The following is a 20,046-nucleotide window of genomic DNA, read 5'->3' on the forward strand; positions in this document are numbered from 1 at the left end:
AGTAATGCGGGCACATATGAACTTGGGACCAAGACAGATGACCTTTAATTATGGCTTAGAAATGCTCACACATATGCTCTGTAATGGATTCTAATGGATCCTTTTGGCATGAATGCAACGGTGGTCTGATTTTTTTCTTTTTTACCAGCTAGAATAAAACAGTATGGTACACTGTTGTTGCCGTCAAGAGGCAATGGAAATGTGATGGAAGAGGACACCATCCCCATATAGTGTAAATACAACTGCTCCTCCCCATTGGAGTGAATGGCGGAGTTGTAAATACACTGCTCACCACAGTGAAGACATCGCAGCGCTCATACCAGCACTGCGGTCTCTTCAGGCAGCTGATCGGGGGGGGGGGTGCCAGCAGTTGCCCACTGAATACACACACACTCGGCTGACAGCTACTGAAGGTGTATGGGTACCTTCATCAGAAACTGGAAAGGAGGTAAGTGCTTTAACATGGTACTGTACCTGGTAATGACATGGAGGAACTGAGGAGTCAGAACTGCCTGCTGTGACCTTTCCGGATACTGGTAGACCGATATCAGCTCCACAGCATTGACCAGAGTGTACAAGAAGCCAGCGTGCGGCATCGAGAAGAAACAAAACAGGCTCGAAACTTCCTTCTGAGAAGTTTTGAGTTTGGCGTCTGTAGCGAGAAAGTGATTTCCTAAAAGGAGGAAGATAATTAGGGCAGCCAAGTTCTAGTCACTAGACCCCAGGAATATGATGGGTTAATAACATGTTATACAAACAATGGTTCCGCAGTAAAGTTACTAAACCAACCATTAATAACATACTGGCATTCCAGCAGTTAACCCGCGCCCGCCGCAGTCATTTTCCGTGTTTTTGCTCTTTATTCTCTGCATTCCCAGATCCATAACCTTTTTGTTTTTTCGCTCACATAGCTGTATGAAGGCTGTATTTTTTACGGGACAAGTTGTGGTCTTAATGGCACCATTTAAAAATCCATAAAAATTCTAAATGGGCTGGAATTGGGGAAAAAAAAGCAATCCCACCATGGTTTATGGGTTTTGTTTGTACCGCATTCACAGTGATAAAAATGACACATTACCTTTATTCTGTGGGTCATTACAATTACAATGATACCACATTTATATAGCGTTTTGTTACGTTTGAATACTTTTAAAAACGTAGAAAATACCTGACCACCATAACAGTTTTATATTTGTCTACGGAGCTGTGTAAGGGCAGTTATTGATATCATTTTGGGGTATGTAGGACTTTTTGATCACTTTTTATTCATTTTTTGGGAGGTGAAGCAACTAAAAAACATTGATTTGGCTATTTTGATTTTCTTTTTCCTTACCCGCTTCACCATAGAGAATGTATTATTTACTTAGCTCACTTATATAGCACGGACATATTCCACAGCGCTTAACAGACATTATCATCACGCTGTCCCCCAATGGGGCTCACAATCTATGTAGTAGTTGGGGTATTTTCAGACCTGGCAATACCAGTTTATATTGATCCTATTTATTGTTTGTTTATAATTGTAAAATGGGGAAAAGAGGGTAATCTTTATTATATATTTTCCTTATACTTTTAAAAACTTTATTTTTTTTAAACGGATAATGCCGCCCACCAGATCCCCACTGACTACGATCTGCGTTGTGAAATCCGACAGGCATAGCCTGATAATGCCGCGCAGCACCGGATCCCTACTGACTACAATGGAATCCAACAGGAATCTGGGCATAAATGCCGGCTTTCAGCCAGACACAAAATGAATGCACGACTGGCATTATGGCGGAAAGTGGACAGATCCCATTGTAGTCAATGGGGATCTGGCGGTGTGCGGCATTGTCTGGCTATGCTGGAAACGGTGAACGCCAGCAGGCTGTTCGTCTGCCGGTATACCCTGCGAGATTTCACAACGCAGATGTGAAGGTAGGCTTAGTTAATAGTAATATCCGCTTTGTTATTTTCACCTATTCTGCAACCCCTTTATTCACCTGGACTAGAAAACCCCTTAATGATATAATGTAACACCCCTATCTTCACCGTATGCTACGGAACAGGATGCCCATTCTAAGCCCCTTGTTCCTCCAGCGGAAAATAAACTGCTGAAACTGTGCAGCGCCATAGAGGATGACTTCACTAGTGCCGCCACTTCTTCTGGTTGCAGACCTCCCTTCCTCCTCTACTGCTGCTCTCCAGGTCCAGACAGCAGTACTGTGTGAGGCTGCCCCCTGCTGGACACAATCATTATGTTGCCTCTAAAACAGAGGAGAGATAATTATTACTGCTGATCACGTGCGTCCCCTCTTCTTCTGGGCTCTGGTGCTTGACAATTTTGGAGCCCAAAAACCCTACATCTACTGCACATAATACTGACGTATTTTATATGATTCAACTCCTGATGAAGCAATAAAGCGAAACGTGCGTCGAGGAGCACGCCAAACAGAGCCAATCCACATTTACACACTATCGAATACAGGGTAAGAAAAAAGAGACTTTGACCGGCTTGCTTGCATAGATATGGTAGCACCTGTTGATGCACCTTATAAGTTATTTAATGTCGGCCGCAGTATTTTAATGTCATTTATACCTGTAATTTATTTATGCTAGATGCACTTTAAGCTTTGATAGCCGCAAGCACATCCAGAGCCAGCTTCTATAATTGTATGCTGACCTGGGCGTCTTTACACAGCTTTCATTTAGCAAGATAACGAGATTTTTGTATAACTTACCAGTAAAATCTCTTTCTCGCTCTTTCCTTGGGGGACACAGAAGACCTTGGGTATAGCTCATCTCCATAGGAGGCGTGACACTAAGTGAAAACTGTTAAGCCCCTCCTCCACAGCTATACCCTCAGCCTGGAGAGAGAGACTGCCAGTTGCGTGTCCAAGTAGTGAGAAAAGGCAAAGTCCAACAAGGAACCAACAAGCCAACTACCCAACGGGTAACAAAAAACTCGGAAACCGTGTAGAGAAAAACAATGAATGGGTGGGTGCTGTGTCCCCCAAGGAAAGAGCGAGAAAGAGATTTTACTGGTAAGTTATACAAAAATCTCGTTTTCTCGCCCAGTTTCCTTGGGGGACACAGAAGACCTTGGGACGTTCAAAAGCAGTCCAAAAGGGGAGGGACCACAGCTCCAAGGCGAAGCACCCGAAGGCATCAAGGAACCGCCGCCTGCAGACCCAGGCGGGCCAAGGCAGCATCTGCCAAAGCCAGAGTATGCACCCTGTAGAACTCGGTAAGGCGTGCAAGGAAGACCTGTGGCCGCCTTGCCCAAATGCATGGCCGAAGCCCAATGCCTCCGGCCCAGGAGGCACCGATCGCTCTCGGTGACAGCAAGGCAGAATCCTGCCCTCGGTGCGGTAACCTCAGCAATAGCCAATCTGATAACGCGGAGGAAAACCACCCTGGAGTCCGTTAACCCTAAGCGCGGGCCTCCAGGAAACCCAAGAGACCGAACGTCGACAAGAGTCGGAGATCTCCAAGTAAAAACGGCCAGGCCCAAACAACGTCCAAATCGGTGACGTGTTGAAGCGAAAGGCAAACACCACCTTCAGAAGGAAGGAAGAAACGGGATGTAGAACAGCCCTGTCCTGGGAAAGACAGAAGGCTCGGAACAAAAAAAGAGGGCCATTCAGGCACCCATCAGAGACACGACTGATACGGAAACACAACCGTACAGGACAGCCGGGGTAGAGAGAACTTCTGTAACGGCTCCAAGGACAAGATTGGAGCGCCGAGAGCTCAGTATGTAGTTCCCAGGGCGGTACCGAAGGACAGTACAGAGGAACCAAAGAGCCACTTCGAGTAAGAAGGTCTTGACAGGCCCAGAGGGCCGGGGAACGCTGGAAGAGGAAGAACAGCGCCGACACTTGACACCTCAAGTAAAGGAGTCCCAGTCCCAGGCCGGACTGGAAAAAAAGACAGAATCATGGGGAGAGAAAAGTCAGAGTGGGGAATGCACAGCTTCCCACAGAACCCCAGACAAAAAAAACATAAATCTTACGACAGATCCTGGACGAAACACAGCCAGGAGCGGACAGTAGCGAACCCGCTGGAGTCGCCTGGCAAGCGGGCGAAAACCCAATGTGATCAGGCGCAGACCAGTAACACGGGCAGAAGGGTCGACAAAACTGGTCCCGTCGGCCCCCGAGCAACGTTGTCCCTATTCACCAGAGTGGGGGAGCAGAAGGACAGACGGAAAGGAACCAAAGGGTCCGCCCAGCATCCGCCAGGACAAGACAGGCTAAAGTCCATGCTGATGTAGCCATGTTCTACAGTCCCGGTGTGGGAGATCAAAGGACAATCTGGACCGAAAGGTAGTCCCCCCAAGTTACCGAGAAGGTAAGTCTACAGTAGGACCATTGACTTAGAATGGACCACGCAATCTGCTCTCAGCGGGAGGACAGAAACGCGGTAGACTCGGTAAATAGGCACAGCTAATACAGCCAGTGTGAACAAGGGAGACAGTACGAGGCCAAAAGGAATACCGGAACCATCCACATGAACAACCATGCTCTCCCCAGAAGGGGAGGACAGTGAAGGAACAGCCTCTGAAGTCTGGCGGGGCAGAAGCCACATCGGAGTGATCTGTACCGAGCGGGAGCCAAACAGAGCCGGCGAGATAATGGTAGTCGAGACAGAGGCCGGCATAACACCCTCCAACCGAAAGGGGGAGTGGGCAACAGGAAGTCATAGGACAGCTCAAAAGCAGAACCCTGCTACACTGTGAGATGCCCGGTTCACCGCCTCGCAGAAGGCGAATACCCTGAAGAACCCAAGGTGGAAGTCCTCCGGACCTGGGTAATCGAGCACCCAAGAGAATTTGGGTGACCTTCCCGAGAAAAGCGGCCCGCACCTGGTAGCAGATCAGACTGAAGCGTACAGGCGCCAAGAGGAAGGACTCATACCACACTGCATCCGAAGAGGAGGAAATTGCAGCAGGCAAGGGAACCGCAGTCCTGCCAGAGCCAACGAAGAATTCGAGGGGCGCTGCAGACAACAGCACTCTCGACCATGTGACCACTAGTGCAGGGAAGCAATACCGCGGAAGGGCGAATGGGCACGCATCTAGGAACCACGAACACTCCCTGGGATGAAGGGCCAACTAAATGAATGAGTACCACCCAGCTCCGTGCAGCAGAGAGCAAGTAGAGCCCGTCCGGGTCAGGTGGACAGAATGAACTCCTTAGAGACGAGTGCAAGGCTTGCGGCAAGCATCGTATCCCAAGAAAACAAAAGTATGCCGCAGGAAGCAGGTGAGGCATACGTACGAGCAGCCCCGTAAGGAGTGAGAAGGCCAACCCACCTACAGGAGGAGAAGGCATACACAGCCCAAACAACGCACAAGAACGTCCGCTCACTGCAAAAAGGTTACTTCAGCGAAAGAAGGGGGCTCGCCACAGAGTGCCACAGCATGTACGGAATTGCAAAGTGCAACCTGAAAGGGAGTTATGCACAAACCTAGTATAGCATGCGATGGAACGCAAGCAGTCCGCCCCGAAAGGGGGAATTGTACCTGGCAAACTGCAGTCGGCAAGAGTGCAAAGGCCCGTCCCAAAAGGGAGTGATGCCTAGGGCCGTACCTACTTCAGAGAAGCAGGACATACCCTATAATTCAGCATGAACGCAGGAGGTCCACCTAGTGAAAGGGGAACATGCACAGGGTTATCCTAGCATTAAGCGAGTGTGCAATAATACACCCAACACTGAACTTAGCGAGAGTGCAAGTACTCTGCCAATGAAGGGGGACATGTACAAGTTCAGCACAGCCATACAAGGACAGTCGTGATCTCATGAGCGTGCCAAAATCTGCCCATGGAATGAGGGGTGGTCACGCACAAGGCCAGCACCGTATCCAATGGGAGTGCAAGCGTTCCACCCATGTTAGAGGGTCATGCTCATGGCCAGCAACGTATCCGGTGAGAGTGTAGCATGCCGCCCAGAAAAAAGGGAGGGTAATGCACATGGCCAGCATCTCATCCAGGGAGAGTGCGAGCACCCCGCCATGTATGGGAGTCATACACATGGCCAGCAACGTACTGGTGAGAGACAAACACAGTCAGTGAGAATGTGTGTATGTCGCCTGAGGAAGGAAGGCATGCCCCTGGCTGGCAGCGAATCCAGCGAGAGTGCGTACACCGCCCACGGAAGAGGGGTCATGCATATGGCCGACAGCAGGTCCAGCGAGAGTGCAAGCACCCTGCCATGTATGGGATACATACACATGGCCAGCAACGTACCTGCGAAAAAATAACCACAGACAGAGGGATGTATGTATGCTGCCTGAGGGAAGGAGGCATACTCAAGGCCGGCAGCGAATCCAATGAGAGTGCAGCATACCGCCTATGGAAGGGGGTCATGCCTATGGCCGGCAGCGAAACCAGTGAGAGTGCAGCATAGTAACATAGCACATAAGTACATCATAGTACATCAGTGAGAATGCAGCATTCCGCCTATGGAAGGGGGTCGTGCACATAGCCAGTACCGTATCCGGTGAGAGTGCAGTATTCCGCCTAAAAAGGGGGGGTCATGCACATGATCGGCAACAGATCCAGTGAGAGTGTAGCGTTCCGCCTAGCGAAGGGAGTCACGCACATGGCCGACAGCGAATCCAGTGAGAGCGCTGCGTTCCGCCCATGGAAGGGGGTCACGCACATGGCCGGCAGTGAATCCAGTGAGAGCGCAGCGTTCCGCCTAGAGAAGGGGGTCACGCACATGGCCGGCAGTGAATCCAGTGAGAGCGCAGCGTTCCGCCTAGAGAAAGGGGGTCACGCACATGGCCGGCAGTGAATCCAGTGAGAGTGCTGCTTTCCGCCCATGGAAGGGGGTCACGCACATGGCCGGCAGCAAATCCAGAGAGAGTGCAGCGTTCCGCCTAAGGAAGGGGGTCATGCACATGGCCAGCACCGTATCCGGTGAAGGTGCAGTATTCCGCCTAAAAGGGGACCATGCACATGGCCAGCCGTCAGCCAGGGAGAGTGCAGTATCCCGCCTAGGGGGGGGGATGCACATGGCAGGCACCATAACTGGAGAGATGATGAATGCAGCCTACGGAAGGGTCGCATGCACTTGGCTAGCGCCGTATCCTGGAAGAGGGCAAGAAACCCGCCTAAAAGGGGGAAATGCCCTAACAGCGACGCAGGCTGGGAGCGCAACACCATGCCGCGTGTGGAAAGAGGGTATGCAGACATGCAGCACCTGAGGCTGCAGCGTCCTGCGCAGCCCACAAGAAAACTGTTAATATATATATATATATATATATATATATATATACACACACACACACATCATTTTATTTTTTTTATTTTTTAAAAACACAGCCTCTCTGAGGCGGCTAAAGCGGGCCACCATATAGGGGCACAGATTATCAGGAAAAAGGGGGGCCAACCATACAGGTCCATTGGGAGCCGGCCTGTACCCAAAGGGTTAACAGGGATCCGGCCTTGAGGGCGGCGCTGCGATCCCCTGGGGGCGGAGGAACCTCCCGGCGGGAAGAATTTGCGCCTGGAGAAGTTCCCTCCCCCTCCACCAGAGGCCGGAATTTTGCGGCCTAGCAGGCCGTGAAGCCGGGGACTAAATTTGCGGCGCCCGGCATGTACCGCCGGGACCTGTGGCGGAGTGGCGCATCAAACCGGCCGCGGGTGCCCACCCCGCGGGCCGGTCGGAATTGCGGCCCAGCAGGCCGAAGCCTGGGCCAAAATTTGCGGAGCCCCACCGACCGGCACCGACGGTCGGCCGGGGCCTGCTGGGGCATATAAGTCAACCCCAAAGCCGACCGGAGAGTCAGGGGCCCGGAATGGCGGCTTGCCGGCCGCGGGAGCCCACCCCGCCGCCGGAAGAGTCAGGGACCCGGAATTTTTGCGGCGCCCGGCCGCACCGGAATACCAATGCCGGCCGGAGGTGAGGCCTTACTCCATAGAGTCCCCCCCCCCCGTCAGGAGCGGACCTCAGGCCTTGGGTTGGGGGGGGGATGGACCCAGAGACCAGGTGCCTGTGCTGAGGGGAGACAGCCACTGGCTGCATGTCCTATGGAGCCAGGCAGGGGGGGGGAGGCAGAAGCAGATTGCCGCTCTGCGGCACCCCAGGGGCCAGCGTAGATCCGGCAGGGGACCAGAGGCCCAGTATGGGGGTCAGGCACGCAGGAGACCAGGGTGGGGAGGTGGGGGACGTAGGGCTGGAGAAGCCAATCTCTCACCATAGCCGTCTTCACCCTCGGTCCATTCCAGCAGGGTCGCCCCTTCAGCTACTGGCACCGTAGTGGCAGGACGCTGGAAGAGGGACTTGGCGTGCGGGCGACCCTTGCGCTGGCGGGATGTAGGGGAGCTAGGCTGCCCTGATCCACCTTGCCTTCTGTGGGGGAGGCAGCAGTGCGGGTGACCGGCACTGGCGCAGCTCAACCCCGGGAGAAACAGAGAGGTCTAGTGCGTCTCTGTTGTCCCTGATGATCTGGAACAAAAAGAAAAGAAAAAAGTAAAAATCAAAAATTTAAACAAGGAGAAAACAGCCCTGCAGAGCAGGGAGTGTCTTGCCTCCTTGGACACTAAGCAAAAACTGGCAGTCTCTCTCTCCAGGCTGAGGGTATAGCTGTGGAGGAGGGGCTTAACAGCTTTCACTTAGTGTCACGCCTCCTATGGAGATGAGCTATACCCAAGGTCTTCTGTGTCCCCCAAGGAAACTGGGCGAGAAAACTTATTATTTAGCAGAAATTTCTAGTGATGTTAATGAGGGCTGTCCTTTATGGTACTCTGTATGGTCTCTGCATTCATGTTTTTGTAAATGTTTTTTATGTATATGTATTTTATGTCATTTAATAAAAATAAAAAACTATTTTAATGGATATTATATAGTACTGATCCTCCTTTAGTTGATATATGACGTATTTTATAGCAGAGTATTTTTACTGAAGCATTTCATTTTTCTATACCTGTCTTATACATAGGTAGCAGCTGCAGAGAATGTAACCTTGTGCTTTCCACACTGAATCCATCAGTAAAGTCTGGCGAAAACCTCCTAGAAAAAAAAAAAAAAAAAGTTTAAAATAAATGGCAAAAATTTTATGGTAAAATGATCTGTACACATACACTGAATGGCCACTTATCAGACACCGTGACCCTGTACTGAAGCATAAAATCAAATGAGCAATTTTTCCATGAACCAGTTTCAACGTGGGGAAAATTATGTGGGGGGGGGGTCATCTATTACGACCAGCGTTTTAGACGCTGGTCTAAATAACCCCTTGCGTCGGATCTGCCGAAGTTATGTATAACTTCGGCGCATCCACCGCCCGTCTAGATGTAAGCCAGCTCCCTTGCTGTCCTACATTTAGACCACTTTCTAGGTCTAAAACAGGCGTAGAAAACGATAAATAAGACAGGCCTGCAGCTCCGTCCCCTTCCCCACCCAAGCCACAACACCTTTTTTAGACCTGGCATAAGCGGAGAAAAGTCATAGATTGTGGCGCAAATAATCTTTGAACCGCAACTGGCGTATATATCTGATAGTAAATGACCCCCTATGTTCTGAGAGACTTTGAACAAGGCATAGTCATCGATGCTAGACTAGCTGTGGCCAGTATCTCAAAAACTGACAACCTTCTGAGGTTTTCTCTTGCAGTGGTGTCAGGAGTACGCAGAGAATGGTGTGAATGAGGAAAAACATCCAGCAAAAGGGGATCCCGTGGACGTAAGGGGTCAGAGGAGGACGTCAAGAATCATTCTGATGAAAAAGCAAGCAAATTGCCTGCAAACTGTCACTAAATGTACCAGAAACAATATATATATGGAGCCGTCTTCACATGGTTTCCAGAGGAGCGGCTCATCCTGGCACAAGTAAAGAGCAGTAAAGGACATGCAGTACTGCACCGTACTGTATGGAGGCGCTACTAGACGGCCAATCAGTGCAGGCACCTCAGTAACGCTGTTGTTTTACCAGTGAAATGCTCATAATGATTAGTTGGATCTTCCTGCCAATTGCTTTTCAATAGCCCAGGAAAGACCATTGCATGTGAAATGACTGTAACCGTATACACCCAATGCAGTTTTGGGCTCATGTGTTCTGCATCTAGTTTTACAGAAGAATGTATTATTGCACCTAGCTTGCTGAGGCGGGTGACTTAAAGGGGTTGTCCAGCTGTTAATATTGATGACCTATCGTCAGGATAGGTCGTCAATATCTGATCAGTGTGGGTCCGACACTCTTCATTACATTGTACTTGGTCTCGGAAGTGGCGTGTAATACAAGTACTCGCTCCACTCACATAAATGGAGCGAGTACTTGTATTACACTGCGCTGCCAATCCACAGGAGATGAGGCGCAGTGTGAAGACCAGGAAGCGGCGCTCACATGGAGCACCGCCTCCTCATCTCACAGCTAATCGGACCCCCACCGATCAGATATTGATGACCAATCCTGACGACAGGTCACCAATATTAACGGCTGGACAATTCCATTACTCGAGGAGGAGTGTGGCGTAATGGGAAAGAGGGCTTGACCTAAGATTTTGCAGCAAAATTGCTTGACAAGTCTGTCGTAATATTTGGTCGCAAATAACTGGAATAGAGTTGAACTATAGTGTCTACCCCTGCACCAGATTTATCCTCCAGCCTGAGCCCCTGTGATAAACGTAGTGCAGGTCTAGGCAGCCCGACTAGGTTGACGCCATCTTTAGGATTAGTAAATCTGCACCGTGTGGTCACCATTCATTTATAAAGAATTCCTACAGCCCAAAAAAAAATCTGCACAATTAAAGGGGTTGTGCCCCCAACAGATATTGCCGTTGCATCACTTCCCCCAAACAAATCTGTTTTGATTTCAGTTGCCGTAGGTTACGTCCTGCATTGGAGCATTGTAATGGAGGAAATAGGAAGGGTCACTGGTAAGAACAAGGGGAGTGGTTAGTGTCACATGACCTGCTGATGTCAGGACACATCCCACTGACCTGCGGCATGATGGGACAGCAGACACACGATAACCAGGAAGTGGGATTCAAGCATGGGGGGGATAAGAGAAAACTGCAAATGAGGAAAATATGAAAAAAATAAACTAATCAAGGAGAAATGGGAGCTACAGTAGTTGATGGAAATGCACTTTAGAGTGAAAAGTAGTTTATGGCACAACCCCTTTAAAAATTAATGTTCAGCAAAAATACTCATCAGTCCCAATACTACCAGCGCAGGGTTTGCAGTTGAACTCCATTATGTCTAGAATAAGATGTACATGTCCTATCACTCTGTATGCTATATATCGGACAAGACTGCCCTACAGAATGGTTAATTCGCTGCTTCTAAGGAGGGGGGGACGGGGACGCTGCAACATACAGTAAGCACGGGGCAATTTTTTTTATACGTTTATGACACACACTACTGAACCAGACTTCAAACCGCTATGTGTCATTATTTATCATTCTAAAAGGTGAAATTTTGCTGTGGCCGATAATCCGGATTGAAAGCTCAGTGATAAAAGGGGTAAGGTCGGCTGTGTTACCTGTACAACATATAATTCACGTGGCTCTGTGCATCCATGGACAGTCCTGTTGACTCTGGGGTCACTACTATGCTGCAAGACTCGCAGTCCTCTCCAACAAGCTCCACAGGCCTCTGACACATGACAAAGTCGTCACACTCTAAGGGATGGGACGCCGCCACCACAAGTCCATGCTTACCGCCTGGGAAAAGAAAGCAAAGTTACCACCAGGATGGCAAATGTCAGGAGCTGGGCAGACAACTAGCAGCTAGATATAGGGGCTATGGGTGGGTTCACATCACGTTTTATGCCTCCGTTTGACGTATACGCTAGAAAAAAATAATAGAAAGAAGCAGCACACGACATTCATGTATCCTGCAGAGTCTGGTAAACAAAAAAAAAAAGGATATGTATTTACACTGAACAAAAATATAAACACTTTCGGTTTTGCTCCCATTTTGCATGAGCTGAACTCAAAGATCTGAAACATTTTCTACATACACAAAAGACCCATTACTCTCAAATATTGTTCACAAATCTGTCTAAATCTGTGTCAGTGAGCACTGCTCCTTTGCTGAGATAATCCATCCCACCTCACAGGTGTGGTATATCAAGGTGCTGATTAGACAGCATAAATATTGCACAGGTGTGCCTTAAACTTCCCACAATAAAAGCCACTCTGAAATGTGCAGTTTGATCACACAGCACAATGCCACAGATGTCGCAATGTTTGAGGGAGCGTGCAATTGGCATGCTGACTGCAGGAATGTCTAACAGAGCTGTTGCCCGTGCAATGAATGTTCATTTCTCTACCATAAGCCGTTTCCAAAGGGGTTTCAGAGAATTTGGCAGTACATCCAACCGGCCTCACAACCGCAGACCACGTGTAACCACACCATCCCAGGACCTCCACATCCAGCATGTTCACCTCCATGATCGTCTGAGACCAGCCACCTGGACAGCTGCAGCAACAATCGGTTTTCATAACCAAAGAATTTCTGCACAAACTGTCAGAAACCGTCTCCGGGAAGCTCATCTGCATGCTTGTCGTCCTCATCGGGGTCTGGACCTGACTGTAGTTTGTCGTCATAACCGACTTGAGTGGGCAAATTCTCATATTCGATGGAGTCTGGCACGTTGGAGAGGCGTTTTGTTCATGGATGAGTCCCGGTTTTCACTGTTCAGGGCAGATGGCAGACAGCGTATGTGGCGTCATGTGGGTGAGCGGTTTGCCGACGTCAACATTGTGGATTGAGTGGCCCATGTTGGCGGTGGGGTTATGGTATGGGCAGGCGTATGTTATTGACAACGAACACAGGTGCATTTTATTGATGGCATTTCGAGTGCACAGAGATACCGTGATGAGATCCTAAGGCCCATTGTTGTGCCATTCATCCACGACCATCACCTCATGTTGCAGCATGATAATGCACGGCCCCATATTGCAAGGATCTGTACACAATTCCTGGAAGCTGAAACCTCACAGTTCTTGCAGGGCCAGCATACTCACCGGACATGTCACCCATTGAGCATGTTCTGGATCGGCGTATATGACAGCATGTTCCAGTTCCTGACAATATTCTGCAAATTCGCACAGCTATTGAAGAGGAGTGGACCAACATTCCACAGGCCACAATCAACAACCTGATCAACTCTATGCGACGGAGGTGTGTTGCACTGTGTGAGGCAAATGGTGGCCACACCAGATACTGACTGGTTTTCTGACCCCCCACCCCCTAGTAAGGCAAAACTGTGCACATTTCAGAGTGGACTTTTATTGTGGGCAGTCTAAGGCACACCTGTGCAACATTCATGCTGGCTAATCAGCACCTTGATATGCCACACCTGGGAGATGGGATGGATTATCTCTGCTAAAGAGCAGTGCTCACTAACAGATTTAGACACATTTCAGAGTGGCCTTTTATTGTGGGCAGTCTAAGGCACACCTGTGCAATATTCATGCTGTCTAATCAGCACCTTGATATGCCACACCTGTGAGGTGGGATGGATTATCTCGTCATCGGAGAAGTGCTCACTGACACAGATTTAGACACATTTGTGAACAATATTTCAGAGTAATGGGTCTTTTGTGTATGTAGAAAATGTTTCAGATCTTTGAGATCAGCTCATGCAAAATGGGATCAAAACCAAAAGTGATGCATTTATATTTTTGTTCAGTGTATTACAATGGTAAACTTGTAACTCTATGGTGAACGGAGGCCACTGTATGGCACCAGTCTGAGGCATCCGTTTAACGTATACTTTTTTTTGTATATGTTAAACGGTCGGGAAAAACGTGATGTGAACCCACCCTAACTTGTGGGGTTGGTCATTGCGATGTCTTATTGGAGGGCCACAAACAAAATGTTTAGGGCAGGGTTCACCTCTGGCACTCCAGATATTGTGGGACTACAACTCCCAGCATGCTCCATTCACGTCTATGGGAGTTCCAAGAAGAGACAAGCAAGTGTGCATGAAAGGGTATTACCATTCCCTTTGTCCTACACTGTCTGACATTGTCCAATCACTGCTGAGAGCGTCCGCATAAGTAGGGACACATCCTATTGAATGGTAACACCCAGCTGTCAACTTCAGAAGGAATAACAGAGGAACCGCACATTGCATTGTTTAAGGAACTACAGATTTGTTTCTTAATTTGGAATACAAGATTTTTCTAAAACAGACATGTCAGGAGACATTCCTCTTTAGAAGTAGAAGTTACCCTTAGGCCTCTTGAACACGACTGTACGTATTTTGCTGTCCGCAAAAAATACGGATGACGTCCGTGTGCATTCTGTATTTTGCGGAATGGAACAGCTGGCCCCTAATAGAACAGTCCTATCCTTGTCCGTAATGAGGACAATAATAGGACATGTTCTATTTTTTTTGGTGGAACGAAACTACGGACATACAGAAACGGAATGCACACCGAGTACCTTCTGTTTTTTTTGCGGATCCATTGAAATGAATGGTTCCGTATTCGGTCCGTAAACGGAACAGACATGGAAAGAAAATACATTCATGTGCATGAGGCCTTAGCGTCCATCAAACTTTACACTGCACTCTAGGGTTTACAGCAATGAAGATACTGAGGGAAGATGCCACACGGGCAGACCTCTGCCGCGCATCATCTACAGTTCTACAAATGTAGTATTGCCCTATAATCACAAGAATTCTCAGTTCCTACCTTTTTCTGACAATGTTTCGGCCTCTGTGGTCTTGGTTCCTTTTGGCGGCTCTGAGCTCAGTCTAAAGACCAAAACCTCCAGATCATTTAGGACACCAATGTGCCCGGAGCAGAAGCACAGCTGGCTGGGCACCATGCCACTGATGTGTAAAACCAAGAATCTGTCAAAGTCCAGCATTGCTGTCTCATGGACGGCAATGTACTTCAGATGGAAGATCACAAGCGTACTTCTGCAGCCGACCAGAAGGTCTCCTCGGACAGGACAGCAGCAGAGGCACAGCGGGTTATCAGAGAGCGGCATCTCTATGATCTCCATCTGGTCCTTTGAGATTCCACTTTGGAGAGATTCCAACTGGAGGCCGACCATCCGCACGCTGACCCGGGAGCTCCCCGCAGTCTGACATCTCCAGTTCACGTACACCCGCAGGGAGGAAATGTTATTCTTCTCTTCAATTGTGACCAAATAGTCTCCTAGGAAAGAAGACAAGAGCAGGGGTTACCGTTACCGCACATCACTCCAAGAAACGCTGGGGCCTTGGATCAGTCGGAGGTCCTAGAGACCACCATATGACGGCACACTATGGGGATCCCTTGCAGAGTATGGTTAATCCATAATTAAAGGTTTTATATTATTATTTATCAAGGAAGCGCCCTAATTTATGCCAAGGGGCCAGCCTCATCATAGATATGGTGCATTCTCCGGCAGGCCGTGCGCCATCTACAGATGTCTGTCTTTAGGTGCCAGGCCTGCATCCTCCCAGACACCTTTTCAGAAAGTGTTGAGGGAGGCATAGAAACGCCAATTGTGACAACATTTTGGCAAAGTGACACGGGATTTGCAACTTTTTTATGCCAGAAAAGCATAAGAATGATAAACTCCCCCCAATATTTGTATTATCAATGGCAGAGGTCAGCAACCTTCCTTTGGCACGCCAGCTGCTGCGAAACTACAACTCCCAACATGCACATTTGCTTGGCTCTTCTTGTAAGGCTCCATTCACACGTCCGTAGTGTATTGCGGATCCGCAATACACCCGGCCGGCATCCCCATAGAACTGCCTATTCTTGTCCGCAATAGGACATGCTCTATTTTTCTACGGAGCTGCGGATAGCACACTGTGTGCTGTCCACATCTCTTCCAGCCCTATAGAGAATGAATGGGTCCGCACCCGCTCTGCATAATTGCGGAACGGATGCGGACCCATTCTGCGGACGTGTCAATGGACCCTTACTCTCACAAAAGAGAATTGAGAATTCTGGGAGTTGTAGTTTCAAAACAGCTGGAGGTTGCTGACGGCTGGTTCACTGTTCACTTGAATGGAGCTTAGCCCCGCCCAGGCCAGTGACATCACTGGACCTGCGGTAAACAGCGAGAAGGCCGCGGCACTACTGCCAGCACCGCTGCCTTCTCAAACAGCTGATCGGCAGAACCCCTTTAAAATGCATATAATTAAAAAAAGGACTTGACGGAGAAGATGAGACGAGGTCACAGTAGTGAGCCGGCACTACATATAGGAGAATACAGCACCACATACCTCTCACATCCAGTGACATCTTTTGGGGGACAAGGTGACTAAAAATGGCGAATTGCACGGTTTAGATTTTTTTTCTGCTACGGCCTTCACCGAGCGGAAATATTTTTTTATATATTGATAGCTCACACTTTTTCGGATGTGGCGATATGTAATATGTGTATTTTTTATTGTTTGTAACTTTTTTAACTTTTTATTTAATAACCATTTCCCCCCTTAGGGACTAGAACCTGGATCTTTTTATCCCTTGTCCTATTCACCCCGATAGAGCTCTATTAGGGTGACTAGGACTTCACATCTCCCTGCTGCCCTGTGCATAGTACACACAACAGCAGGGAGATTACCATGGCAGCCAGGGCTTCAGTAGCGTCCTGGCTGCCATGGTAACCGATCGGAGCCCCAGCAGTGTAATCTGCCACTGCCACCAATGGAGGGGAGGAGACCCTGTGGCCACCATATAACAATGAGGAGGGGGGGGGGGCCTGTGGCCACGGCGCTACCAATGATACTAATAATGGGGGAGGGGGGCGGGAGGGCTTTAGGAGGGCGCATTGCACCACCAATTATACTAATACTAAGGGGGGGGCGCAATGCGCCACCAATGAATGTAATTAAAGAGGACCTTTCATGGGTCTAAAGAATATGGACTAAGTAGCAGGCTACATAGAGCGGCGCCCAGGGATCTAAGTGCACTTACTATTATTCCTGGGGGCCGCTCCGTTCGTCCGCTGTGGCTCCCGGTATTTTCAACATTCAAAACAAGGAGGAGGAGACGCCAGTGTCTCTCCTTCTCCCTGACAGCAGCACTGTCCAATCGCAGCGCAGAGCCAGGGAGGATTTTTTACTCCCTGGCTCTGAGCTCTGCTCTGCGATTTGACAGCTGTGGCACCTGAGGGGTTAATTGCCGCGTATCGCATGCCCTGTTATTGAGGCCGGGTCTGTGATAACGCTGCCTATACTTGCATTAATATGTTTTACATTCATTGGTGGCGCAGTGGCCACAGCTCCTCCCCGCTATCTCCCCATTGGTGGCAGTGGCGACCGTGTCACAGTTGGGAGGGAGGGACTCCTTCCTTCTCCACTGTGCTAGTATCTTTAACTGATACTAGGCTGCGCAGCAGCGCGGCGGTCCAGTCGCAAATGGCGACAAGACTAAAAAGTCTTGTCGCCATCTGCAAATTTTAAGGCGCATTGGCGACCGTTTTGGTCGCCATCTGGAGCCCTGGATTGATAAGGGTCTGAGCGCCGACAGCACATAGCACTCTCTCTCTCTCCTCACTGCAGGAGACAGGCATCATAGAAGTCTATGGACCCGTCTTGATTCCGTCCTCAGCAACGAGGAGAGAGAACGCGATATGCACAGGCTTGTCTCCCTCGTTCTAAGGATCAGTGGTGGTCTCAGTGCTCAGACCCTCAGCAATCAAATCTTGTGATATGTCTCTATGAAATATCAAAAGTTTTGTGAAAAGTTAGTGACCCTTTAAGGCTACATGCACACGACCATATGTGTTTTGCGGTCCGCAAAAAAAAATGGATGACATCCTTATGCAATCCGTTTTTTTTTGGGTTTTTTTGCAGATCCATTGTAACAATGCCTAAAACAGACTAGAATAGGACATATTCTATATTTTTTTTGCAGGACTATGGAACGGACATACGGATGCCGACAGCACACGGTGTGCTGTCCACATTTTTTGCGGACCCATTGAAATGAATGGGTCTGCATCCTATCCGCAAAAAAAACTGAATGGACACGGAAACAAACAACGTTCGTGTGCATATAGCCTAAAACTGTAAAGTTGCTTCACAATGAAGCTCTACCCTTAAAGGGGTTCTCCAGGATTTAACACTTGATGACCTATCAGTTCAGCGGGGGTCCACCATCACGCCAATCAGGTGTTTGGGAGTAGCTCTGGTGCTGGAAATAGCAATGAAACTGCACAGCCACTGGGGGCCATTTATTAAGGCAGGCTTTTTACGGATTCTCCCCTACGCAATGCGCCTCGTCATAAATTAGATGAATCTATGGCAGTCGATGCACTTGGCATAAAAGTACCCCAGGCCCTGGATGGAGTCGTTTTTCACCAACATTTACGCCTGGCGCAAGTGTTTGCTGGGGCCCCTGACATGCCCCCGCTCTGCCCTATCGCCAACGACGCTGTCAAACTGGCCGTGCAACTAAACACTGCCACATGGATAGTTACAAAAGGCACTTGCAACTCTTTTTACGACTATAAGAGAAACAAGTCCGCCATTGTGTCTAATGGAAAGAAGCCGATTAGTGCGGCGCTGATCCTATTCATGGTGCTTATTTCCAACACCGACCACCTGATGAGCAGGAGTTGGGGTGTCTGGACCCCACTGATCCGATACTGATGACCCATTCTCAGGACAGGTCACCAACTGTTAAATCCTGGAGACATCCTTTAATCATAACCAGGTTTTCATGAAATATCCCTGACAGATCCACAAGCTGCTGACAAACTACAACTCCCAGCATGCACAGTTGTTTGGCTGTTCTTGTAATTCCCACTGAAGTGAAGGGAGGATACTGGGAATTGTAGTCTCAGAACAGCTGGAGTGCCGGAGGGTGCTGATCCCTACTTCCCTTGGAAATGTATATTTCCCCTGTAAATATAGAAAGTCAAATTGAATTTTTTTTAGAAAGTGGCTAAAAATTCTAAGCTGCCCGTATTACAAAGAAGCGGCGGAGAACAAAGGTCGAACAACTTGTCACCTCGAGAAGTTTCATCGGAGGGCTCAGAGTTGTTTTAGGGTCTGGAAGCACCGCCACAACCAATACAAACATGCTGCCACCTTTACCAGCAGCTGACTGGCGCAGGGTCTTACCGACATCACTGTAGCTCATGTGCACTACTTTGCCCAGCGTGTTGAAGCTGCAGAGGGGGTGACATAGCTCCTGTCCCACGTTGAACACCTCCACTTTGCAGCCACCAGCACAGGTCACAAACACGCTGTCCCGGCCACAACAAAACACCTCCGGCGCCTGCTTGGTGGGGACAATCCTCTGGGACCCAAAGGGGTGGCAGTTGTACAGCTGCACCATGGTCACTGACTACAGGCTGGAGCCACCCCTACTGGACATCACAGTCCTCAGCTGTGCCACACTGGAGAATGAAGCTGCTGAGATCCATATGGATGATGAGAAGAGTAGTCCTCCGCTGCCCTGCACATAAACATAGGAACACACTATTACTCCTGACAGTGCCCTCTCCCGGCATAAGGTGCCAGTATCAGGAGTCTTACCTGTGCCCCCCTCCTCATCCTAATGCCAGTCCCTCAGTATATCCGCCGCTATAATAACATTACACGGCTGCTGCCCGACACTTCCTCCCCCCTCTCCCTGCCCAGCATGTGACGCCCATTACCAGATCACATGCTTCGGGGACTGGGCGAGTCCATTGTGAGAGGGAGAAGAGGGGTGTGTGACGCTTGCTGCCCAATAGTGCTAACTGTCCTGAAGAAAAGCCAATAGAAAACGTTACAAAAGGCCTCAGTGAACGATGTGTTATAGGGGAACTGTGAGGACAAACAGGTCACTATATACACAATATGGCGGCCAGTGTGCTGATGAGGTGACAAGATGACCATAGACGTACAGACTGAATGATTTCTACATTGTCATGTGAAGTAATGGTGTCTGCACACATATGTACTTACCACATGACAAGAATCCAAAGTTACTGCAGTCACTGTACAAGCCATACTGCTAGATGTGTGGGCACCTGAGGGGCATTACCTGGGTGACCGCCTTCTCCCTAGGCACAGTACATGGGACGGCTGTCCGCCGCTGCACCCTGCACCTAATAAAGTGTGCTTTTCTATAAACTACAGTCCTGTTCAAAAGTTTAAGAC

The 20,046-nt window shown here is 49.1% G+C and overlaps 1 protein-coding gene across 1 annotated transcript in view; it reads right to left on the reverse strand.

Moving 5' to 3' along the window:
• HPS3 (HPS3 biogenesis of lysosomal organelles complex 2 subunit 1) overlaps positions 1-19,535 on the reverse strand; it is an 80,227-nt gene extending 60,692 nt beyond the window's left edge. Inside the window, exons 1-6 of the mRNA XM_040428033.1 lie at positions 19,438-19,535; positions 19,021-19,357; positions 14,639-15,109; positions 11,473-11,653; positions 8,915-9,000; positions 475-673 (exon numbers count right to left, since the gene is read on the reverse strand). Of these exons, the coding sequence (XP_040283967.1) occupies positions 475-673; positions 8,915-9,000; positions 11,473-11,653; positions 14,639-15,109; positions 19,021-19,237 (1,154 nt within the window). The 5' untranslated portion in view covers positions 19,238-19,357; positions 19,438-19,535. The remainder of the gene's footprint in view (positions 1-474; positions 674-8,914; positions 9,001-11,472; positions 11,654-14,638; positions 15,110-19,020; positions 19,358-19,437) is intronic.
• Positions 19,536-20,046: the final 511 nt, after the last annotated feature.

Source organism: Bufo bufo, chromosome 4, assembly GCF_905171765.1.
Source record: "Bufo bufo chromosome 4, aBufBuf1.1, whole genome shotgun sequence".
In the NCBI taxonomy this organism is placed as follows: domain Eukaryota; kingdom Metazoa; phylum Chordata; class Amphibia; order Anura; family Bufonidae; genus Bufo; species Bufo bufo.